At 53.2% G+C, this 23346-nt stretch overlaps 1 protein-coding gene and 1 non-coding gene across 3 annotated transcripts in view; one reads left to right on the forward strand and one right to left on the reverse strand.

Annotated features, from left to right (window-relative positions):
- Nucleotides 1–23346, reverse strand: part of SLC4A11 (solute carrier family 4 member 11) — a 65419-nt gene that overhangs the window by 38472 nt on the left and 3601 nt on the right. The window contains exons 1-2 of one of the 2 annotated variants that reach the window (XM_029063386.2): nucleotides 13806–14104; nucleotides 13554–13643 (exon numbers count right to left, since the gene is read on the reverse strand). In XM_029063386.2, coding sequence (XP_028919219.1) covers nucleotides 13554–13605 — 52 coding nt within the window. In that variant the 5' untranslated portion in view covers nucleotides 13606–13643; nucleotides 13806–14104. Of the gene's footprint in view, nucleotides 1–13553; nucleotides 13644–13805; nucleotides 14105–23346 lie in introns of those variants that run through there. The other variant, XM_029063387.2, reaches the window with a different exon arrangement.
- On the forward strand, nucleotides 9032–9169 carry LOC114811693. The gene has a single exon (XR_003759389.1). It is a non-coding gene; the product is annotated as a small nucleolar RNA SNORA7 (small nucleolar RNA).

Below are 23346 nucleotides of genomic sequence, written 5' to 3' on the forward strand. Positions count from 1 at the left end.
GAGGACTGGCTAAGTGGGTGGCAGAGCCTGGGGTTCTGCAGCCCACAGCGGGCTGGAGGAGGAGGAAGAGACCGGCACGGGCGGGGATGGGTCTTGGACCCACAGAGGACAGAGGGTTGGGCGGCCGGTGTGCTCGGGGGTGTGCTCTGAGGGGCCCACGGTGCTGGGGCAATCAAGGCACGGCGTGCAGACGTGGTTGGCGCTGCCCTCGCCGCCATGTTAGTGGGGGGGCCACCGGTGCCAAAGTCCCCCTACCGGGTCCCCCCGGCCTGGCCGGCCTGCCAGGCAGGAAGAGGCGGGACACCTTGGCCCAATCGGACGGGAAGCAGCTTAACTCCTTTCTGCACGGGCTACCGCTAAGCCCTCCCTGAGGTGGCGGGGTGGTGGACAGGGAAGGGTTCCCTGAGCACTGAGAGTCTTGCCCCTTTGCTCCACCCAGGTCCGGAGCCGGGCACCAGGCCCAGGGAGGGGAGGTGACAATCCCGAGAGTCACACAGCCAGCTGGAGACCATGCCAGGATTAACCCTGGGTGTGGCTTCTGCCGCCGGCCACCCAGGGCCCGCCCTGGCCCTGCCCCAGCTCCTGCCGTACCTTCCTGCCCTTCCATGGAAGAAGAGGGGGATGGGGAGAGGTCAAAGGTCAGGACCCCGCCCGTGCCCTCTGGCCCCAACTGGCTATTGGAAGTATCTCCAATAGGGAGATGGCGGCAAGTTATCTCTTCCCCTTCCCCCCCCAGAGTCAATCAATTGCATTTATTGAGCACTTACTGGGTGCAGAGCGCTATACTAAGCACTTGAGAGAGCACAATATGACAGACACGTTCCTGGCCCACAGTGAGGTTACAGTCTAGGGGACGAGTTTACGGTTTTTGAGAACGAGTTTAAGGTCTAGAAGATGAGCTTACGGTCTTGAAGAGGAGCTTAGGGTCTAGAGGACAGGTTTACAGCCTACAGAAGCAGCGTGGCTTAGTGGATGGACCCCGGGTCCGGGAGGCAGCAGGTCATGGGTTCTAATCCCGGCTCTGTCGTACGCCTGCTGTGTGACTTTGGGCAAATCACTTCACTTCTCTGGGCCTCAGTTACCTCATCTGTAAATGGGGATTGAGAGTGTGAGCCCCTTGTGGGACAGGGACTGTGTCCAACCTGACTACCTGGTACCTACCCTAATGCTTAGAACAGTGCTTGGCACATAGCACTTAACAAGTACCATAACTCTTATTATTCGAGGACGAGTTTATGGTCTGGAGGACGAGCTTCCGCTTTCTGCTGTTCAGAGGCCAAAGGCAGATTTAATGGTTAGTGATCCCCTGCTCATTCGGGCCCCAGGGCAGGCCCGGGCCACGTCCGCCTGCCCCTGGCCCGGAGTGGCCTCCAGGCCCCAGCTGCCCCGGCGGCAGGGGGAGAAGAAGGAAACGCCACCATAGACCACAGCAGCTTCCTGAGAACCCATCCGCCATCTGATTCCTGTTTGCGCTAGAAATGTGCCTCGAGCACATCAAAAACCCAGCTAAGCCCCAAACACGCCTTCGGTTCTTCTGTCTGCGTAGGGCCCGGCGGCGGGCAGGCTCATGGGTCATTAACTTTCCGGCCACCTAGCCCACCAGCCTGTCCCTTCCGAGTCCCTCGGTGGTGGGATGTGGTCGGGGGTGGGGAGATGAGGGGGCAAGGCAGTCTGTCAGCCTTGGGGAGGCTGGAGCTGGGTGCAACTTCTCTGTGACTCAGTTACCTCATCTGTAAAAAATGGGGATTGAGTATGAGTCCACAGTATGACAGGGACTGTGTCCAACCTGATTAACTTGTATCTACCTCAGTGTTTAGAACAGTGCTTGGCACATAGTAAGCGCTTAATGAGTACCATAATTATTATTATTATTATTATTGTTTTCCTCTCTCTGCTCCTTTCCAGCACCCCGGTAGGGGAGGGGGGAGGGAGAGGAAGGGAAAGGGAAAGGGAGAGAGGGAGAGGGAGAGAGGGAGAGAGGGAGAGAGAGAGAGAGAGAAGAGAGAGAGAGAGAGAGAGAGAGAGAGAGAGAGAGAGAGAGAGTGTGTGTGTGTGTGTGTGTGTGTGTGTGTGTGTGTGTGTGTGTGTGTGTGAAGTAGCATGGCTTAGTGGAAAGACCCCGGGTTTGGGAGTCAGAGGTTGTGGATTCTAATCCCGGCTCTGCCACTTGTCAGCTGTATGACTTTGGGCAAACTACTTAGCTTTTCTGTGCCTCAGTTACCTCATCTGTAAATTGGGGATGAAGACTGTGAGCCCCACGAGGGACAACGTGATTACCTTGTATCTACCCCAGCGCTTAGAACAGTGCTCGGCACATAGTAAGCACTTAGTAATAATAATGTTGATATTTTTTTAAGCGCTTACTATTTACTTACTCTTTCCACTGAGCCACACTGCTTCTCAAAATACCATCATCATCATCATCATCATTATTATTATTATGGGGGGGTACTAGCTCCTCCAAGAGGTCTTCCTTGATTAAGCCCTCCCTTTTTCTCCCACTCCCTTCTGCATCGCCCTAACTTGCTCCCTTTATTCATCCCCTCCTCCTAGCCCCACAGCACTTGTGTCCAGATCTGTCATTTATTCACTTCTATTAATGTCTGTCTTCCCCTCTGGACTGTAAGTTCGTTGTGGGCTGGGAATGTGTCTGTTTATTGTTATAATGTACTCTCCCAAGCACTTCGTAGTCTTCTGTACACAGTAAATGCTCAATAAACACAACTGAATGAACTGAATGAATGAACGAATACCAACTCTGTTGTCCTCTCCCAAACGCTTAGCATAGTGCTCTGCATCCGTGAGCCCACTGCGGGCAGGGATTGTCTTTCTTTGTTGCTGAATTGTACTTTCTAAGTACTCTGCACACAGTAAGCGCTCAGTAAATACAACTGAATGACTTAAGCGCTCAATAAATACGATTGAATGAACTGAATGAATGAAAAACAACTCTTTTGTACTTGCTCTCCCCAGTGCTTAGTACAGTGCTCTGCACCCTGTAAGCACTCAATAAATGCCATGGATGGATGGATGGATTGTACGTGTGTGTGCATCTGCCTGTCATCTCTATAAACCCAGCAGCCCCTCATGGGTCTGGACCGTATCTCCAGATCCCCACGTCCCTCTCCTGATGCTCAGCCCGGGTTTCTGGTCACAGTGGATGCTTAGTCGGTCCTGCCATCCATCCGGCCGACTGACTCAGGGCTGGGGCGGGGAAACGGGCCATCTGAGATACTCACACTCAGGAAAACATCCCCCGGCCCTGTTTCCTCTCCCTCATGGCCCCGCTCGGGCGCCAGGCCCCCGGGCTGATGCTCGTATCCGACATCCTCTTCCGTGCCGCCGTCACACGCATTCCCCGGGGCTGATGGTCTCCCCGCTGCGCTCCCGCCAACCCAGAGCGCGGATACCTCGGGGTCTCTCCAGTCCTCCGGGCATCGGGGTATACACCGTCCATCAAAGGTCAGCAGGTCGGCACCGACGGAGCGACAGGGTGGTGGCAAACTGGGCCGGGGCTGGGAAGACCGTGTCCAGAGGCCGCCTAACGGGTGGGAGTCTATGCCACCTTCATCCGTTGGATCATATTTATTGAACGCTTATTGTGTGCAGAGCACTTGGGAGAGTACAATGCAGCGATAAACAGACACATTCCCTGGCCACAGTGAGCTTAGAGTCTGTCATCTTGGTCCCTGGGCCCTCCCCAGCAGAGGGTCAATGGATCCGAGCTGGGAATGGGGACATTCTGAATGCTGTCGAAGTCGGGCTGCCAGGCTCGTTCATTCATTCTATAATTTACTGAGCGCTTCCTGTGTGCAGAGCACTACACTAAGCGCTTGGGGGAGGACAATACAACAGTAAACAGACACATTCCTTGCCCTCAGCGAGCTCAAATACTGACCCAGGCTTCCTGGGGGAGGGAGGAGGGGGAATCACACAATCAGCTCACCCCCTTCTACCTGACCTCATGCCTTTCCCACCACAAGCCAATCCACACTTTGCTCCTCTAATGCCAATCTACTCACTGGCCCTTCTTTATGTCACTTGATCATTCGCCGGGCACTGGGGTAGATACAAGCTACAAGATTTAAAGTGGGATGCGGTCCCTGTCCCCCCTGAGATTCACGGTCTTCATCCCCATTTTACAGATGAGGGGACTGAGGCCCGGAGAAGTGAAGTGACTTGCCCAAGGTCACGCAGCAGACAAGTGGCAGAGCCAGGATGAGAACCCAGGCCCTCTGACTCGCAGGCCCGGGCTCTATCCACTAGACCATACTGCTTCTGCTGTGCTGTCTCAAGGCTCACCCCTCACCCACATCCTCTCTCCAACCTGTACTCTCCCAAGGCATATTGTACTCTCCCAAGCACTTAGAACAGTGTTTTGCACACAGTAAGTGCTCAATAAATACGACTGAACCTGAAACTCCCCACCTCTTCAGGTCCCAAAGACCATAATAATAATAATGACATTCCTTAAGCACTGATCATGTGCCAGGCACTGTACTCAGCACTGGGGTGGATACAAGCAAATTGGGTTGGACACAGTCTCTGTCCCATGTGGGGCTCACAGTCTCAATCCCCATTTCACAGATGAGGTAACTGAGGCACAGAGAAGTGAAGTGGCTGGCCTAAGGTCACACAGCAGGCAAGTGGCAGAACCGGAATTGAAACCTATGACCTTCTGAGGCCCAGACCCGTCTCTACTATGCTGGGCTGCTTCTAGATCATCCCTCTCCCCATCTTTAAAGTCTTACTAAAATCACACCTCCACCCCCAGCCCCATAGCACTTATATCCATCGCAATCAATCCTTCCATGGCACTAACTGAGCACTTACTATGTGCAGAATAGTGTAGTAAGCACTTGGGAGGGTACGATACAGTTGGTAGAAATGTTCCCTGCCCACCAGGAGTTTACAGACTCGAGGAGGAGACAGATATTACTCTAAATAATTAAACAAATTACCCCGTAACTGCTGTGGAGATGGGGTATGGAGCAAATTCCTTAAGGGGTACAGATACAAGTGCAGAGAGGACACAGAAGGGAGAGGAAAGAGGGTGGAGAAATGAGGGGTTAGGCAGGAAGCCTTCCTGGAGGAGATGTGATTTTTAATAAGGCTTTGAAGGTGGGGAGAGGGATCTTTTTTTAAAATGGCATTTATTGAGCACTGTGTACAAAGCAAGTGCTTGAGCACTTGTCTGCTGTGACCTTAGGCGAGTCACTTAACTTAAGTAGCGTGGCTTAGTGGAAAGCACGGACTGGGGAGTCAGAGGACATGGGTTTTAATCCCGGCTCTGCCACTTGTCTGCTGTGTGACCTTGGGCAAGCCACTTAACTTCTCTGTGCCTCAGTTACCTCATCTGTAAAATGGGGATTAAAACTGTGAGCCCCATGTAGGACAACCTGATTATTCTTTATCTACTCCAGCACTTAGAACAGTGCTTGGCACATAGTAAGCGTTTAATAAATGCCATCAAAAAAAAACCTCTCTATTCCTCAGTTCTCTCATCTGTAAAATGGGGGTTAAGACTGTGAACCCTACATGGGATAGGGACTATGTCCAACCCGATTATCTTGTATCTATCCCAGTGCTTAGAATACAGTAAGGGCTTAACAAATACCATAGTTAAAAGAATTCGTGGACATGTTCCCGGCCCACAGGGAGCTTACAGTCTAGAGGGGGTATGTACATAAGTTCTGTATGGCTGAGGGTAGGGTGACTAACAAGAACTTAAGCACACAGATCCAAGACATTATATTAATATCTGTCTCCCCCTCTAGACTGTGAGCTCACTGTGGGCAGGGAATGTGTCTGTTTATTGTTGAACTGTACTCTCCCGAGCGCTCAGTACGGTGTTCGGCACACAGTAAGCGTTCAATAAATACGAATGAAGATGAAGAGGCGACACAGATGGGAGAGGGGAGTAGGGGAAGTGAGGGTTTCATGGGGGAAGGCTGCTTGGAGAGGATGTGATTTTAGTAAGGCTTTGAAGGAGGGGAGGGTGGTGGTCTGTCGAATATGAAGGGGGAGGGAGTTCCAGGGCAGAGGGAGGATGTGGACAAGGGATTGGCAGTGAGACAGATGAGATCAAGGTAAAGTGGGTACAGGCTGGGGTTAGAGAAGCAAAGTATGTGGGCTGGGCTGTAGTAGGAAATCAAGGAGGCAAGGTAGGAAGAGATATCTCATGAAATGCCTTAAAGCCGATGGTGAGGAGTTTCTGTTTGACGGGGAGGTGGATAGGCAACCACTGGAGATGCTTGAGGAGTGGGGAGACAGGGCCTGAACGATTTTCTAAAAACATTATCTGGTCAGCCGAGTGGAGTATGGACTGGAGAGCGGAGAGACAGGAGACGGGGAGAGATTGTTGAGGAGGCTGATTCAGAGAGTTCCAGGCCAGAGGCGGGGAAGGGGTTGGTAGCGAGACAGACGAGATCAAAGTACCATGAGAAGGGTGGTGTTAGAGGAGTGAAGTGTGCGGGCTGGGTTGTAATAGAAAATCAGCAAGGTGAGATAGGAGGGGAGAGCTGATTGAGTGCTTTAAGGCCAATGGTAAGGAGTTTCTGTGGGATGCAGAGGTGGATGGGCAACCACTGGAGGCTCTTGAGGAGTGGAGAGAGATGAACTGAATGTTTTTTTCTTTTTTGGAAACTTAATCTGGGCAGCAGGGTGAAGTGAGGATTGGAGAGGGGAGAGACAGGAGGCAGGGAGGTCAGCAAGGAGGCTGAGGTAGTCGTCAAAGAGGGATATGATAATCAAACAATCGTATTGGTTAACTTTGGGAGAGTACACTGTAACAGAGTTGGTAAACAGGTTCCCTGGCCACAAATATCTTATATTCTAGGGGGGGAGACAGACATTAAAACAAATTACGGATCTGCATCTAAGTGCTGTGGGGCTGAGGGTGAGATGAATAAAGGGTACAAGTGCAAAGATGGTGCAGAAGAAGGAGGGACTAGAGAAAACGAGGGCTTAGTCAGGGCAGGCCTTTCGGAGGAGATGTGATTTTAATAAGACTTTGAAGGTAGGAAGAGTGTTAGTCCGTTGGATATGAAGGGGGTGGAAATTAGAGGCCAGAGGCAGGATGTGGGTGAGGGGTCGGTGGCAAGATAGACAAGATTGAGGTCCAGTGAGAAGGTGGTGCTGGAGGTGCTTGGACTAGTGGAGAGATCACGGACCTGGGAGTCAGAAGGTCATGGGTTCTAATGCCGGCTCTGCCACTTGTCTGGTGTGTGACCTTGGGCAAGTCACTTCACTTTTCTGTGCCTCAAGTACCTCATCTGTAAAATGGGGATTAAGAGTGTGAGCCCCATGTGGGACGGGACTATGTCCAACTCGATTATCTTGAACCTACCCCAGCGCTTAGAACAGTGCCTGGCACATAGTAAGTGCTAAACACATACCACTGTTTTTATTGCTATAGTAGGAAATCAGAAAAGTTAGATGAGAGGGGACAAGGTGATTGAGTGCCAATAGAAAGGAGTTTCTGTTTGATAAAGAGGTGGATGGGTAACCACTGGAGATTCTTGTGGAGTGGGGAAACATGGACTGAAATTTTTTGTTTAGAAAGGTGATCCCAGCAGCAGAGTGAAGTAGGGACCGGAGTGGGGAGAGACAAGAGGCAGGGAGGTCAGCAAAGAGGCTACTGCAATAGTCAAGGCAGGTTAGGATAAGCGCTTGGATCAACACGGGAGCAGTTTGGATGAGAAGATAGGTGGATTTTAGCCATGTTGCGAAGGTAGAACCGACAGGATTTGGTGACAAATAGTATGTGGGTTGAATGGGAGAGAGATGAGTTGAGGATAATGCTAAGGTTATGGGCTTCTGAAGCTGGAAGGATAGTGGTGTTCTCTACAGTAAAGGGAAAGATGGGGGATGGCAGGATTTGGGTGGGAAGAGTTGTCCACAGGACATCCAAGTAGACATGTCCTGAAGGCAGGAGGAAATACAAGACAGCAGGGAAGGGAAAAGATCAGGACTGGAGAGGGAGATTTGGGAATCATCCCCGTAGGGATGGTAGCTAAAGCCGTAGAAACAGGGAACCTACTTCCCTTATTTGTAATTTATTTATCTATAATTATTGTCTATCTCCCCCTTTAGACTGTAGGTAGTACATTCCTTGAGGGCAGGGATCATGTCCAACCGCTCGATTGTATTATACTCTCCCAAGCGTTTAGTACAATGCTCCGCACAGAGTAAGCAGCCAATAGACAATACTGACTGATTGATCCAGTGAGGGGAAAGGTGTGGTGCTTTGGGATGGTCTGCAGCCCTGAAAGGTTAGCTTTGCCTGCTGAGGCCTGCTCCTCTTGGTTTGCCAGAAATAATAATTGTGGCATTTTTGAATACTTGGTTTGATACGATCAGACACACTCTATGTCCCACATGGGGCTCACAGTCCTAACCCACCTTGATTACCATATCATCTTCCTTGCTGACCTCCCTGCCCCCGTCTCTCCCCACTACAGTCCATACTTCACTCTGCTGGCCGGATCATTTTTCTATAAAAACGTACGGTACACGTTTCCCCACCCATCAAGAACCTCCAGCGGTTGCCCACCCACCTCGGCATCAAAAAGACACTCTTTACCATTGGCTTTAAAGCAGTCAATCACGTTGCCCACCACCCCCCTTACCTCACCTTATTACCCTCCTGCTACAATCCAGACCTCGTGCTTTGCCTCTCTAATGCCAAACTACTCACCAAAACTGGATCTCATCTATCTCGCTGCCGACTTCTCGCCCACATCCTGCCTCTGCCCTGGAACGGAACGCCCTCCCTTTTCATATCCAACAGACCGTTACTCTCCCCTGCCTTCAAAGTCTTATCTAGGCACATCTCCTCCAAGAGGCTTTCCCGGACTAAGCCCCTCAATTTCTCTTTTCCTACTCCCTTCTGCATCACCCAGCCCCACAGCACTTAAGTACAAATCCATAATTTATTGATTTATATTAATGTCTGTCTCCCCCTCTAGACCGTAAGGTTGTCGTGGGCAGGGAATGTGTCTGTTACATTGTTATGTTGTACTCTCCCAAGTCCCTCTCAAGGTCGCACCTGGAGAGTTTCCAGTCCTCTACCAGTCTTGACTAAGGGAGGGAGAGTCAAGCAGAGGCCTATCCATTCCATTCCTAGCTGGGCCAGTGGCTAGCAAGTGGAAGACCATCTGCTGCAAGGCAAAACTCACCCGTGCTGGGCAGCAGCGGCAAGGGAGAGAGTTGAGGGCTGAGATTTCAGTTAACTGTGCGGAAGGAGGCGATGGTAAACCACTTCTGTATTTTTACCAAGAAAACTCTCTGGATCCACTACCAGAATGATTGCAGATGGAGGTGGGGTGTTCTGGAAGAGATGTGTCCATGGCGTCGCTATGGGTCGGACATGACTCGACGGCATAAGACAAGACTGTCCCAAGTGCTTAATACAGTGCCCTGCACTCAGTAAGCACTCGATAAAGATGACTGACTTAACGGATAGAGCATGGGCCTGGGAGGCATTTAGACCTGGATTCTAATCCCAGCTCCGCCACTTGTCAGCTGTGTGACTTTGGGCAAGTCACTTCACTTCTGTGTACCTCAGTTCCCTCATATATAAAATGGGGATGAAGACTGCGAGCCCCATGAGAGACAGGGACTGTGTCCAACCCGATTAGTTTGTATCTACCCCAGTGCTTCGAGTAGTGCACGATGCATACTCATCGCATAACAAATACCATCATTGTTATTACTAAAGGGGAGGGGAAGCAGGGATCAATCCCTTATTTTTCAGATGAGAAAAGTGAGGCCCAGAGAAGTTGAGAGGTTGGGGCTGCTTGGGGGTTTGGGCCATTGGGAAACCCCATCCTGGGAGGATCACCTGGGAGGACCTCTGAGGAAACCCCCAGGGAATTCCCATCACGACCCTGACGCCGGGGACGGGTTCCCGGGGAGTCTGGCCAGAGACCAAAGTAGGTCAGCCCCGGAGAGGATGGATAGCAGGGTGGCAGGCCGGGGTCGGGGCAGGTCCCATCCGCAGGACCCAGCCAGCCCAGAGGCCCGGGGTAGGGAAGAGAGGGATGAGGCTGACCTGTGACAGCTGCCACCCAATCAATGAGAGCTGGCCCAGTGAGAGCACAAGCCCACGAGTCAGAAGGACCTGAGTTCTAATCCTGGCTCCGCCACCCATCTGCTGTGTGAACTAAGTGTTCGTAGTGAAAAGAGCATGGGTCTGGGAGTCGGATGTACATGGGTTATAATCCCGGCTCTGCACCTGTCTTCTGTGTAACCTTGCGAAAGCCATTTCACTTCTCTAGGACTCAGTTCCCTCATCTGTAAAATGGGGATAGAGCTCACTTCACTTCTCTTGGACTCAGTTACTTCATCTGTAAAATGGGAATAGAGCTCACTTCACTTCTCTAGGCCTCAGTTCCCTCATCTGTAAAATGGGGATAGGGCTCACTTCACTTCTCTTGGACTCAGTTATTTCATCTGTAAAATGGGGATTAAGACTCTGAGCCCCATGTGAGCCAGGGACTATGTCCAAACTGATTAGCTTTTATCTACCCCAGCGCTTAGAAAAGCACATAGTAACTACTTATCAAATACCATCATCATCATCATCACCCAACCGCCTGGAACTCCACAGGGGCCTCCCAGATTCCATGTAGGGAGAGAAGGTTTGGGAGTCACGTAGTCTCCCAGACTGAATCAAGCCGCCTGCCCCTCCCCTGCTGCTCACGAAGGGGAAGGGGTCCGATCGGCTTCCGTCCAAGAGAGCTAGGCATCTCCCCGGTCCCCTGCTCCTCCCCTGGGGGAAGGAGCGACGGGGCCAGTTTTTACCGTCCAGGCTACGTACGCCAACACGACGCTGAGCCACCCTACCCTGCTGTTCTGGGGGCCCCCAACCAGTTCCCACAGCTGGGTTCCTGGGGCATGGCCAGCCCACCGGGGCCCAACACCCTCTCGAAGGACTCTCCGAGCTCCCATCTGCGGCCAACCTGCGCGGTGGAGGTTTCTGGAGAAGGGACATGGCCTAGTGGCTGGAGTCCGGTCCTGGGAGTCAGAAGGACCTGAGTTCTCATCCCGGCTCCACCACTTCTCTGCTGTGTGACCTGGGGCAGGTCGCTTCACTTCCCTAGCCCTCAATTACCTCATCTGGAAAACGGGATGGGAGCCCCATGTGGAACAGGGACTGTGTTCAATCTGATTAGTTTGTATCTACCCTGGCGCTCAGAACAGTTCTTGGCACATAATAAGCACTTAACAAGTATCAAAGTAATTGTCATAATTATTATTCTGGGGCCAGGGGAGGACTGCATCCCCAAGAACACCAAACCCAACGGCTCCCACCCATTTCCCAGCATCCTCACCTTCCTCCCCCAATCACTCACGTTCTCCTCAGCCGGTGTTCCCTCCCAGGGGTCTCTGCTCATCTGGACGTTGGCCTTGCCTTTCAGCCTCACCTGGGCACTGACTGGCAGGACCACTGTCCCAGCCTGGCTCCTCGGGTTCACCACGAGCCCATCTCAACCCTTCGGAGGGGACGGGGGACGGAGAAGGGAAGGAGGAAAGCTTTGGCTCAGCAGAGTGGTGGTGGGGGGTGGTGGTGAAGGAAGGCTGGTCTCTTCCTCCCCGCCCTCCTCCCGTCCCCAGCCCCGGCCCTGGGCTGCAGTGGTGGTTGTAGTCAGGCTTGTTGGCAGGTAGAACTGACAAATTCCTCAGAGCCTGAGGAGGATCAGCTTTCGGGCCCTGGAGCCTGCGTGCCCAGGTGTGTTTACCCTGCAGGATGTGTCCCAGGTGACGCCCCTCTGACCCAGAAATGGGCCAGGGGCTGAGGGAGGCCTGGGGGGCTGTGGGCTTGGGCCGTGGGACCGGCCCCCTCCCCTTCTGGGGACCACTCCTGCCTGTGGCAGGGCTGGTGACTTGGGGGAAGGGCCTGGAGCAAGACAGGCCAGGGAATTTATGTATATATCTTTTGATTATCTCTTAAAAATTACTTACTTCTATTCATGTCTTTCTCCCTCTCTAGACTGGTTATGGCTGGTTATGGGCAGGGGGCGTATCTGCCAACTCTGTTGTATTGTACTCTCCCAAGTGCTTAGTATAGTGCTTTGCACAGGGTCAGTGCTCAATACTCCCTTGCTCCCTTCATTCATCCTCCCTCCCATCCCCTCAGCACATACGTATATATCTATTATTTATTTATTTATTCATTTATGTATATTTATTAATGTCTGTCTTCCCCTCTAGACTGTGAGCTCATTGTGGACAAGGAGTGTGCCTGTTTGTTCTTATATTTTACTCTCCCAAGTGCTTAGTAAAGTGTTTTTCACACAGTAAGTGTTCAATAAATATGATTGATTGAATGAATGATAAAATAATAATAATAATAATTAGGGTATTTGTTAAGTGCTTACTAAGTGCCAGGCACTGTACTAAGTGCTGGAGTAGATACAAGATAATTGAGTTGGACGTAGTCCCTGTCCCACATATAGCTCACAGTCTTAATCCCCACTTCACACATGAGGTAACTGAACAACAGAGACGTTAAGTGACTTGTCCAAGTTCACACAGCAGACAAGTGGTGGAGCTGGGATTAGAACCCAAGTCCTTCTGACTCCCTGGTCCATCTCTAGCCATTAGGCCACAAGATGGATGGAAATGGAGAGGAGGGAGTTGGATGGACCTTGACCGCCTGGTCCTGGGGGTGGAGAGGAGTCGAGTGAGGTGGACGCCCTATTCCAATGAATGCCAGGGTGAGTCCCCCTGCCCTCAAGTGGCAGATAGTCCCTGGGCTCCTCAGAACACCCAGGCTCCGGCTTTCCCTTCGCAGCTTCCTGCTTGACTACTTTCCCTGTGCCCGCTCTGCCGGGCCCGGGCCCCGGGCAGGGCAAGAAGACCGCGCCTACTGATGCCAACAAACGGCTCCGTGCTTCCCTCCCTCCGACCCCCACTGCCACCGTCTGAGCTCCCCGCTCCGGCCGGTCAAACCTGTCGCCGGCCCCCGCCCCCCTCCCTGGCACGATGCCATCCTCCCATCCAGAAGGCACGCCTCCTTCCTTTACCGCCGACCCCATCCCGGCCCGACTCCGACCGTCTCCCAGGCACTCGCCTCTTCCAAAGAGCAAACCCAAGACTTCTGCTCTGGCCTTCCCCGTGCTCGCAATCCCGCTCCTGTTTCCAGGACCACGGTCTTCTCCCGCTGCCTAGGAAACGGTCTTCTCTCTGCCAGCGACCCTGCTCTATGCATGTGTGTTTGTGTGTATGGGTGTGTACGTGTGTGTCTCCTCCATCAGTGTCAGCTCCTCTCAAGGGTTGGCCGGGTCCCCCTAGGCCGTGCAGGCCGCAGGTGGCGGTTGTCTCAGGAGGGAGTTGCCAGGCTGGAGGGGGCCTGACTCATCCCAATTTCCCGCCCCGATCTCCTGGGGAGGGGGAGGTCTTTCCTGGTGTTCAAATCCCTTCCCGAGCTCTCTGCCTCCCCCCGGCCCCCACCGCGGGGTCTTCCGGACCACGGTGTCCTCTGTTGGCCATCCAAAAGACGGAACTGGGGCCGGGGAGGCGGGGGGCACGTGCGCATTGCTACTCACTGGTCAGCTTCAACTGTGTCCTGGGCTCCTGGTGGGGTCGGGCTGACCGCATGGGCTCTGGCCGCTGGGCCTCTGAGCAGGCGGACGCCTCTGAAAGGGGATGTGAGGGTCATTGGTGATGGCAAGGATAAGTGACTGGACCCCCACCCCCCAAACCTTCCACAGCTCTCTCCCCTTGGGCTCCTCACCCCGTCTCCTCCCGGAGTCTGGATCCCCCTGGCTGCTCTCACCGCCCCCAGCCCCATTTCTCACCTTCAAGTCCAACCCCAGCCCGGAGTCGGGGTTCTGCCCGCGTCTTGCCCTCCTCGTCCGCCGGGGAACCCGGCTCCCCTGAGAGCAGCCCTCCCTCCAGTTCAGCGATGGCCCAGGGCTTTCTGGGGTCTCCTCTCTCAACCCCCTTGGGGGGGCGGGAAGGGCCAGCTACTTTTGGGGGGCTGACTCCTTCCTGTGGAGAAGGGGAGATGGGGTTCCTGGCGTTACCCTCTCCTGCAGTTCTCCTCCCAGCCCCGCCCTCAGCCCAGGGATGGGCAGCACTGCCCAGCGGGGGCCACAGAGGGGAGGTCGCCTTCTGGATTCTAACAGACACAACTGCCAGGGGAAGGTTCCGAACACCTTCCCCTTGGCCTCCTGGCTCCCTCCCCTGGCCCTCTCCCTCGTTCTAGTAGGACGGCGGGGTGGGTGTGTGTTGTGTGCGTTTGTGTGGGTGTGTGGGGGTGGTTGTGTGTGCTGGTCATTGGAGCCTGGGGACCCCAAAGATGGGAGGGGAAGGAGGGGTGCGTGGCCCAGAACTGCCCCTCGCACCGCCCCCTTTCACGATATCTTCATCTTTGATTCGATTCAATCCAGTGCTGTGCACTAAGCAATTGGGAGAGTCCACTACAACAATGAAAAGACACATTCTCCGCCCACAATGACACTGTAAGATCTAGAGGTCTACAGGAGGGGAGGCAGACATCAATAGAAGTAAATAAATGACAGATATGGACATAAGAGTAGACTCTGAGTCCAATGTTGGGTAGGGATTGTCTCTATCTGTTGCCAAATTGTACTTGCCAAGCGCTAAGTACAGTGCTCTGCACCCAGTAACCGCTGAATAAATATGATTGAATGAATGAAGAGCTGTGGGGTTGGGCGGGCAGATGCCTACAAAATCTCCGCTCAGCCCTGACCCCTCCCCACCCCAGCTCCCCACAACTCTGCTGGGTCTCTCCTGGGTTCTAATTCTGGCTCTGCCGCTTGCCTGCTTGGGTGACCTTGGCCAAGTCCGTGCCTCACTTTTCTCCTCTGTCAAATGGGGATAAAACACCCATTCTCCCTCCCTCTTAGCATATGAATCCCACATGGGACCAGACTTGGGTTTGACCTGGTTGATCTTGGATCTACTCCAGCCCTTAGCCCTCCAGCCAGTAAGAGTTGAATAAACTCTTCAGTTGAAGCGGCGTGGCTCAGTGGCTAGAGCCCGGGTCTGGGAGTCAGAAGGACCTGGGTTCTAATCCCGGCTCTGCCGCACGTCTGCTGTGTGACTTTGGGCTAGTCGCTATGCTTCTCTGGACATCACCTCATCCGTAAAATGGGGATTAAGAATGTGAGCCCCATGTGGGACAGGAAATGTGTCCCACCTGATTAACTTGTACCTACCCCCATGCTCAGGACAGTACTTGGCATACAGTAAGCGCTTAATGAGTATTATTTTTGTTAATAATAATAAACACCATGAGTATTATTATATCCTGCAGCCAGGAGTGTGGAAGTTCTCGCAGAGATCAGAGGAAGATGGTGCATGTTCCCCCGGCAGCCCACGCCACGGGTCTGAGGCTCCGCGGATCTAAACAACTACGGGAGAACACGAAAGCGTGTTGCTCAAAGCTTTAGTTTAATCAAATAAATCAACAGAGCAGGATTATGCCAAAGCTCATAATTAAGAAAGATAGCCGGCAGGTGAGTAAAAGTCGCTGGGGAGACTCTCTCGGTCCCAAAGCCACAAACCCCGGCTCTGCTTCTGGCCCTCGGGCTGACCATCGCTCACGCCTTCTGCCTGAGGAGAATCTAGCGCTCTGTGCTCAGGGGGGGCTGCCGGCCCACCCTGGTCCCCTGCCTACCTCCTACAACCGGGCTCCCGATGGGGAAAGGCAGAGAGGAGGGACACTGGTTTGGGGGGATTTTTAAATGGTATTTGTGGAGTGCTTACTATATGCCAGCACTGTATACTAAGCGTGGGGGTGACCGGGTTGGATACAGATCCTGTCCCATTTGGGGCTCCCAGTCTTCATCCCCATTTTACGGATGAGGGAATTCATTCATTCAATCATATTTATTGAGCGCTTACTGGGTGCAGAGCACTGTACTAAGCGTTTGGAATGTACAATTCAGCCACAGATAGAAATAATCCCTACCCAACAACGGGCGCACAGTCTAGAAGGGGGAGACAGACAACAAAACAAGCAGACAGGCAACTGAGACACAGAGGAAATGAAGTGACCTGCCCAAGGTCACAGAGCGGACAAGGGGTGGAGCTGGGAGTAGAACCCAGGTCCTTCGGACTCCCGGGCCTGTGCTCCATCCACTAGGCCATGCGGCTTCTCCACTGACGCTGGTCACCCCTCCCCTATCGACTCACGATTCCCCCACCTCACATGCCATCTTCCACCCCTCACTTCCTGGACTCGAATGCCCTCCCTCCTTCTTCTCCTCTACCAAATGATATCCTTTTCCTCTTCCCAAGTGCTCCTAAAAGCCCCCCTCTCCCAGGAAGCCCTCCCTGCTCATGTCATCTCCCCCTCCATACAGCAGTGAACTAGCTGTCGGTGTGCTTCTGTGGGACAGGCAGAGAGGAAGCGCTTAGTACAGTGCTCTGCACACAATCAACATTCAATAATAATAATTTGGGTATTGGTTAAGCACTTGCTGTGTGCCAGGCACTGTACTAAATAGGTGGATACAAGCAAATTGGGTTGGACACAGTCCCTGTCCCATGTGGGGCTCACGGTCTCAATTCCCATTTTACAGATGAGGTGACTGAGGCCCAGAGAAGTGAAGTGACTTGTCCAAGGTCACACGGTAGACAAGTGGCAGAGCCGAAATTAGAACCCGGGACCTTCTGGCTCCCTGGCCCGGGCTCTATCCACTAAGCCATGCTGCTTCCCCAATAAGACGATGGACTGATTGACTGAAGAAGATGCAGAAGTGGTGGTCCCGGCTCTTAATAATAATGATGGTATTTGTTAAGCGCTTACGATGTGCCAAACACGGTTCTAAGAGGAGCTCACCGTCAAACAGGGGAGAAAGAGACAAGCTGACCCCTCCCCACTGCCGTCAACCAACCCTGCACCTTGGCTTAATAACAAATACATAAGCAGAGATGGTATGTTCACTGCTCCAGAGCTGATGGGACATTGATTCATTCAATCGTATTTATTGAGGGCTTACCGTGTGCAAAGCACTGTACTAAGAGCTTGGGCGGACATTATGATGGAGATGGGCGTCAATCAGGGAAGGCCTCAAACCCAAGATCATCAGCCTCCTCCAAACTCTGTCTCTGACAGTGGCCCCCAGACCTTTCGGTGATAATGAAAAATGGTGGTATTTGTGAAACACTACTAGGGGCCAAACACTTACTAAGCACTGGAAAGACACGAGACCATCGGGTTCCATATGGGGCCCGGAGTCTAAGGAGGATAGAGGTATTGAATCCCAATTTTGCAGATGAGGGAACTGAAGTTCAGAGAAGTGAAGTGACTAACCCAAGGTCACATGGCAAGCATTTGGCAGAGACGGGATTAGAACCCAGGTCCTCTGACTCCCAGGGCCGAGCTCTTCCCACTAGGTTATGCTGCTGCTGATGGTTCTCCTGGACATCCACAGCCTCAGGATTCCGAATGGACCATCCAACACCCCTCTCCATCCCTGACTATCCCTCCAGTAATGCAGCAGAGACCGTCCAACACCCCTGACTCTCCCCTCTCCATCCCTAATTTTCCTCCAGGTGACAGTGATCCGAGAAAATGTGGCTCAGGGTCATCCATCTATTCATTCATTCAATTGCATTTATTGAGCGCCTACTGCGTGCAGAGCGCTTTACTAAGCCCTTGTGAGAGTACAATACAACAATGTGCCCAATGATCTTCGGGGCAATGGAGGAGAAAAGGGGAGGTTCAGGATCGCTGATCTGGAGAAGGGTTTTCTGAAGGAAGAAGGGTTAAAAATGATGGCTAAAAACGCATTTGAATGAACAGGAGATTGTGGTTAGCCACACCCTCCCGGAATAACTGAGAGCTGGCTGACTCTCTCCTTTCACCTGCTGGCTCTCCCATCCCAAATTCTCTTTTCTCTTTCCTCTTTCTTGCCGTCTCCCCAGCCCCCATCTCTGTCTCTCATTCTCATTCTCTCTCTCTCCCCCTTAGTCTCTCTCTCTCTCTCTGTGTCTCTTTATCTTTCTCACAGTCTCTCTCTCTCACCCTCCTCATTTCCCTGCCCCTGGCTCATATTTCTTCTGGCAAGGGAGCAGAAAGGGGAAGAGGTGAGGAGGAGACCCCTTTTTTTTAAACATTATTTGTTAACATCATTTGTTACGTGTCAAATGTTGTTCTAAACGCTGAATTAGATACAAGTAATTAGGTTGGAATCAGTCCCTGTCCTGCATGGGGCTCGCAGTCCTCATCCCCATTTTACAGATGAGAGAACTGAAGCGCGGAGAAGTGAAGTGACTTACCTGAGGTCACACAGCAAGCATTTGACAGAGTCGGAATTAGAACCCAGATCCTCTGACTCCCAGGCTCGCGCTCTTTCCACTAGGCTGCGTTGCTTCTCATCCAAGTCTGCCCCCCTGGTCTGCCCCCCACTCGGGCCAGACCAAAAATGGGGAAAGCCTTGGGAGGGAAGGAAGGAGAGGTCTTCCCTGTTCTCCTGGATGGTCAGTGGAGGGGCCACCTATTCTGGGGTCTCACACACCCCTACCTCGAGGAAGTCTTCCCTCCTCCTCTCTAGCCTGCATCCCTCCTGCTGAGGCGTTAGCCCATCTGCTCCGGTTCCGTGGTCTGAGGCCTCGGCGGACACCGCCTGCCTCTCCAGCCTCGTGATATCCCCTGCCCCGGGCCCACCTCTCGGGTCTGCAGCCCGCTCCCGCTCCGATTCCGTGTCGGAAGCGAGGATGGCTTCCCGCCTATGCTGGGCCTCCACGGCTCGATGCCGGCTGGGACCGGCAGGCCCCTGGCCTGGGCTTGTCGGAGGGACAAGTGGGAACGTGCGCCGGGGAGCTGGGGCCTCTCCCCGGAGAGGATGGGGCCCGCCTCACCCTGGGGGCTGCTCAGCGGGCGGGTCGACGGAGCCCGGGCCACTGGGGCTTGCAGCCGGGGGAGCTGGGGAGGTCACTGGGGGAGGCGGTTGGCGGGTCTGGGAACAGGGTTCGGGTCCACTTCCCCTTGGACAGGGATGGGCAGAGCGCAGGGCAAGTACCAAATGGGCGGCACCACCCGCTCCTGGCTTCCCGGGAGCCTTCAGCTGGCTCTACCATGGAGACCATTTCCCTGGGGAGGGCCCGGCCTGGCATCGGGCCTGGTTGCCACAGAGACGGAGGGACTTCGAGTGCCAGGGCGGGCAGAGAGCGACTGGTCAGACTCCCTTCACGAGCTCGCAGTGGCCGGGCTGCAGCCACGGTCAGTCCTCCCACGGGCTCGGCCGGTGATACGGATCACCCGGCATCAACCATGCAGGCTGGGTCCTGAGCCCTCGAGTCTGGCCAGGGAACCTAGAGAGATCATCTTGTCCATCCCCCAGCCACTGAGCAGGCACCTCCCCACTCTGCCCGTGGAGGCTGAGGATCTCTCTGGCCATCCTCGGGTCCCTGGCTCCATGCCATCTTTGCTGTCACCGTCACTGCTGTGGCTCCCGGGTCCCGCCCCATCAGAGGGTAGCCAGCTCGTTCCCACCTCCCCTGTCGCCCTGGGCTCAGTGGATCACAGGACCACTCTCCGGTCCCCCTAACTTTCGCTGACCCTGGCAGGCAATCCCAGTGGCTCTCTCCTGGGTCGAGGGGCTCCGGGGCTGGGGGGACCTGAGGATGGAGCTAGGCCTGTCTCGTTCACCTTAGACACAGGGCATCTCGGGGCTAGGGAACCAGGATGTCACCTCGGGCACCCTTCCCGCCTCCGGTCAACCTCAGTTTCCTCTCCGGTCAAAGGGTCATTGAGCAAGAGAGAGGGCGGTCAGAAGGTGGAGAGGCAGAGGCTGCAGCAGCACGTCAACCTACTCACTGTACCTCGATCTCATCTGTCTCGTCGCTGATCTCTCACCCATGTCCTGCCTCTGACCCAGGATGACCTCCCTCCTCGTAGCCAACAGACAATGACTCACCCCACCTTAAAGCCTTATTGAAGGCCCATCTCCTCCAAGACGCCTTCCCCGATTAAACCCTCCTTTCCTCTTCTCCCACTCCCCTCTGCATCATCCTAACTTGCTCCCTTTATTCATCCTCTCCGCTAAGCCCCACAGCACTTATGTCCATATCCATTATTTATTGATTTAAGTTAATGTCTGTCTCCCCTTCTAGGCTGCTGTAAGCTCATTGTGGGCAGGGAGTGTGGCTGTTTATTGTTATATAGTGCTCTCCCAAGTGCTCAGTACAGTGCTCTGCACACAGTAAGCGCTCAATAAGTGTGATTGATTGATAACACGGAAGTGCACTTGGAAACATTTAGCTTGGTCGTAAGGCTGGGCGGCCCTGAGCTCTCTCTATCACTTGCCAGACCCTATCAATCACTCCATCAGTCTATTTATTGAGCACTTACTCTTTGCAGAGTACTGTTCTAAGTACTCGGGAGAGTCCGATATAACGAAGTTGGTAGACACGTTCCCTGGCCATAATGAACTTGAAGTCTACAATCAATCAATCGCTGGAATTTATTGAACGCTAACTGTGTGCAGAGCACTGTACCAAGCGCTTGAGAGAGTCCAATACAACAGAGCTAGGAGATATGATCCCTGCCCACAACAAGTTTCCATTCTAAAGGGGGACACAGACATTAGTATGAATAAATAAATTACAGATGCGTACACAAGTGCTGTGGGGCTGAGGTAGGGGTGAATAAAAAGAGCAAATCCAAGAGTAAGGGTGACACAGAAGGGAGTGGGACAAGAGGGAATGAGGGCTTAAATCAGCTGGGTTACCTTGGGCAAGTCACTTCACTTCCCTGGGCCTCAGTTCCCTCATCTGTAAAATGGGAATGAAGACTGGGAGCCCTATGTGGCTCACCAGATTATCCGTTTCTACCCCAGCGCTTAGTGCAGTGCCTGGCACATAGTAAGTGCTTAACAAATACCCTTAAACAAAAAAACCCTTTGAGGGACGGAAAGGATTGGGAGGGGCAGGGATCAGAGGTACTCACTCCCATTATTTGGGCGGGGTGCACGGTGTGGGTGCGGTCTTGGAAGTGGGACTGACTGTGAGCCCCAACTGGGACAGGGACTGTGTCCAACTGATTACCTTGTATCTACCCCAGTGCTTAGAACAGTGCAGGGCACATAGCAAGCAATGAACAAATACCACAATTATTATAATTATTATTAGCACCGTCGGGGTGAGGTGGAGGGGCAAGGAATGGGAATCTTGGGGGCATCTGGGGGAGAGGAGGCAGTGCCGGGTCACTCTGGGTCATTTGGTCCAGCACTCTGCCTCTGGATAGGTGTATGGACTCAATGGGTCTGGATGGACGGACATCTGCTCCCTCTCTCTAGTCTACCTGAAACCCTCATGACTGCATCTCAAACAACCCTCCCCTGCCCCCCAAGATAGGGTGAGGAGACTGTGGTCACTCTCCTCAGACTTTCCTTCTCCGAGAAGAGAGAGCGAGAGAGCGCTCTCTTCTCATCAGACTGTCAGCCCTTTAAGTCTTCTCCACTCCCTGCTCTCTCCCTCCACCAGTTCCCGCCAGCCATGAAGAATATAAAAAATAAATAATGGTATTTCTTAAGTGCTTACTATAAACCAGGCACTGTTCCAAGCACTGGGATAGATACAAGCTAATCCGGTTGAACATAGTCCCTGTCCCACATGGGGCTCACAGTCTTCATCTCCATTATACATGAGGGAACTGAGCCCCAGAGAAGTGAAGTGACTTGCCCAAGATCACCCAGCAGACAAGGAGTGGACCCAGGATTAGAACCCAGCTCGTTCTGACTCCCGGATCCGGGCTCTATCCACCAGGCTGTGCTGCTTTTCTACCCAGCCTCAGTGTGGGGCACCGGGCACCATTCATTCATTCATTCATTCATTCATTCATTCATTCATTCATTCAATTGTATTTACTGAGCGATTACTGTGTGCAGAGCATTGTACTAAACGCTTGGGAGAGTACAATACAACAACGAACGGGCACATTCCTGCCCACGACGAGCTCACAGTCTAGAGGGGGAGTGTCTGTGCCTGGCCGTGAAGGGTCCTCAGCGGCCAGAGCAGCTTGTCACCTGATCCTAATCCAGCCTCATCCACTGGGGTCTGGGCAAGACCCCTTCTCCACCACCCTCCTGCAGGCGGAGCCACCGGGACAACTGCCTCTGCCGCTGTGCCCATGCCCACCTTCATCCCCCCGTGCCCCGACGGGACCCACACCTCATCGGAAGTAGTTGCCCTTCAAGTCTGGCTGGGACAACTCTTGGGAAGGTTTCCTTCCTTCATTCAGTCGCATTTAATAATCATTATGGTATCTGTTAAGCGCTTACTATGTGGCAGGCACCATACTAAGCACTGGGGTGGGTACAAGCAGGTTGGGTTGGACACAGTCCCTGGCCCACTTGGAGCTCACAGTCCCGATCCCCGTTTTACAGATGAGCCAACTGAGCCCCAGAGAAGTAAAACGACTTGCCCAAGGCCACACAACAGACAAGTGGAGGAGCCGGGTTTAGAACCCAGGACCTTCTGACTCCCAAGCCTGGGCTCTATCCATGCCGTGCTGCTTCCTAAAGTACATTTATTGAGCGTTTACTGTGTTCAGAGCACTATACTAAGTGCATCAGCCTCCTTTCTGACCTCCCACCCTCCTGCCTCTCCCTACTTCAGTCCACACTTCACTCTGCTGCCTGGATTATCTTTCTACAGAAACGTTCAGGACATGTCATGCTCTCCTCAAAAACCTCCAGTGGTTGCCGGTCAGCCTCTGCACGAAACAAAAGCTCCTCACTCTGGGCTTCAAGGCCCTCCATCCCCTCGCCCCCTCCTACCTCACCTCCCTTCTCTTCTTCTCTAGCCCAGTCCACACACCCGCTCCTCTGCCACCGCTAACCTCCTCACTGGGCTTCATTCTCACCTGTCCGGCTGTCGACCCGTGGCCCACATCCTACCTCTGGCCTGGAACGCCCTCCCTCCTCAAATCTGCCAAACTAGCACACTTCCCCCCTTCGAAGCCCTACTGAAGGCTCACCTCCTCCAAGAGGCCTTCCCAGACCTAGCCCCCCTCTTCCTCAGCTCCCCCTCCCCTCCGCGTCGCCTCAACTCACTCCCTTTTCTCTTCCCACGTCTCCCTGCCCCAGAGCACTTATGAATTTATGTATATATCTATAATTCTATTTATCTTGATGCCTGTTGACTTGTTTTGATGTCTGTCTCCTCCCTTCTAGACTGTAAGCCCGGTATGGCAGGAATTGTCTCTCTCTGTTGCTGAATTGTATTTTCCAAGCGCTTAGTACAGTGCTGTGCACCCAGTAAGCGCTCAATAAATACGAATGAATAATTTCCCTCATCTGTAAAATGGGGATGAAGACTGGGAGCCCCAAGTGGGTAAGTACTTCTGTACACTGTAAGTGC

The sequence above is a fragment of the Ornithorhynchus anatinus genome, chromosome 4 (assembly GCF_004115215.2).
Source record: "Ornithorhynchus anatinus isolate Pmale09 chromosome 4, mOrnAna1.pri.v4, whole genome shotgun sequence".
NCBI lineage: Eukaryota > Metazoa > Chordata > Mammalia > Monotremata > Ornithorhynchidae > Ornithorhynchus > Ornithorhynchus anatinus.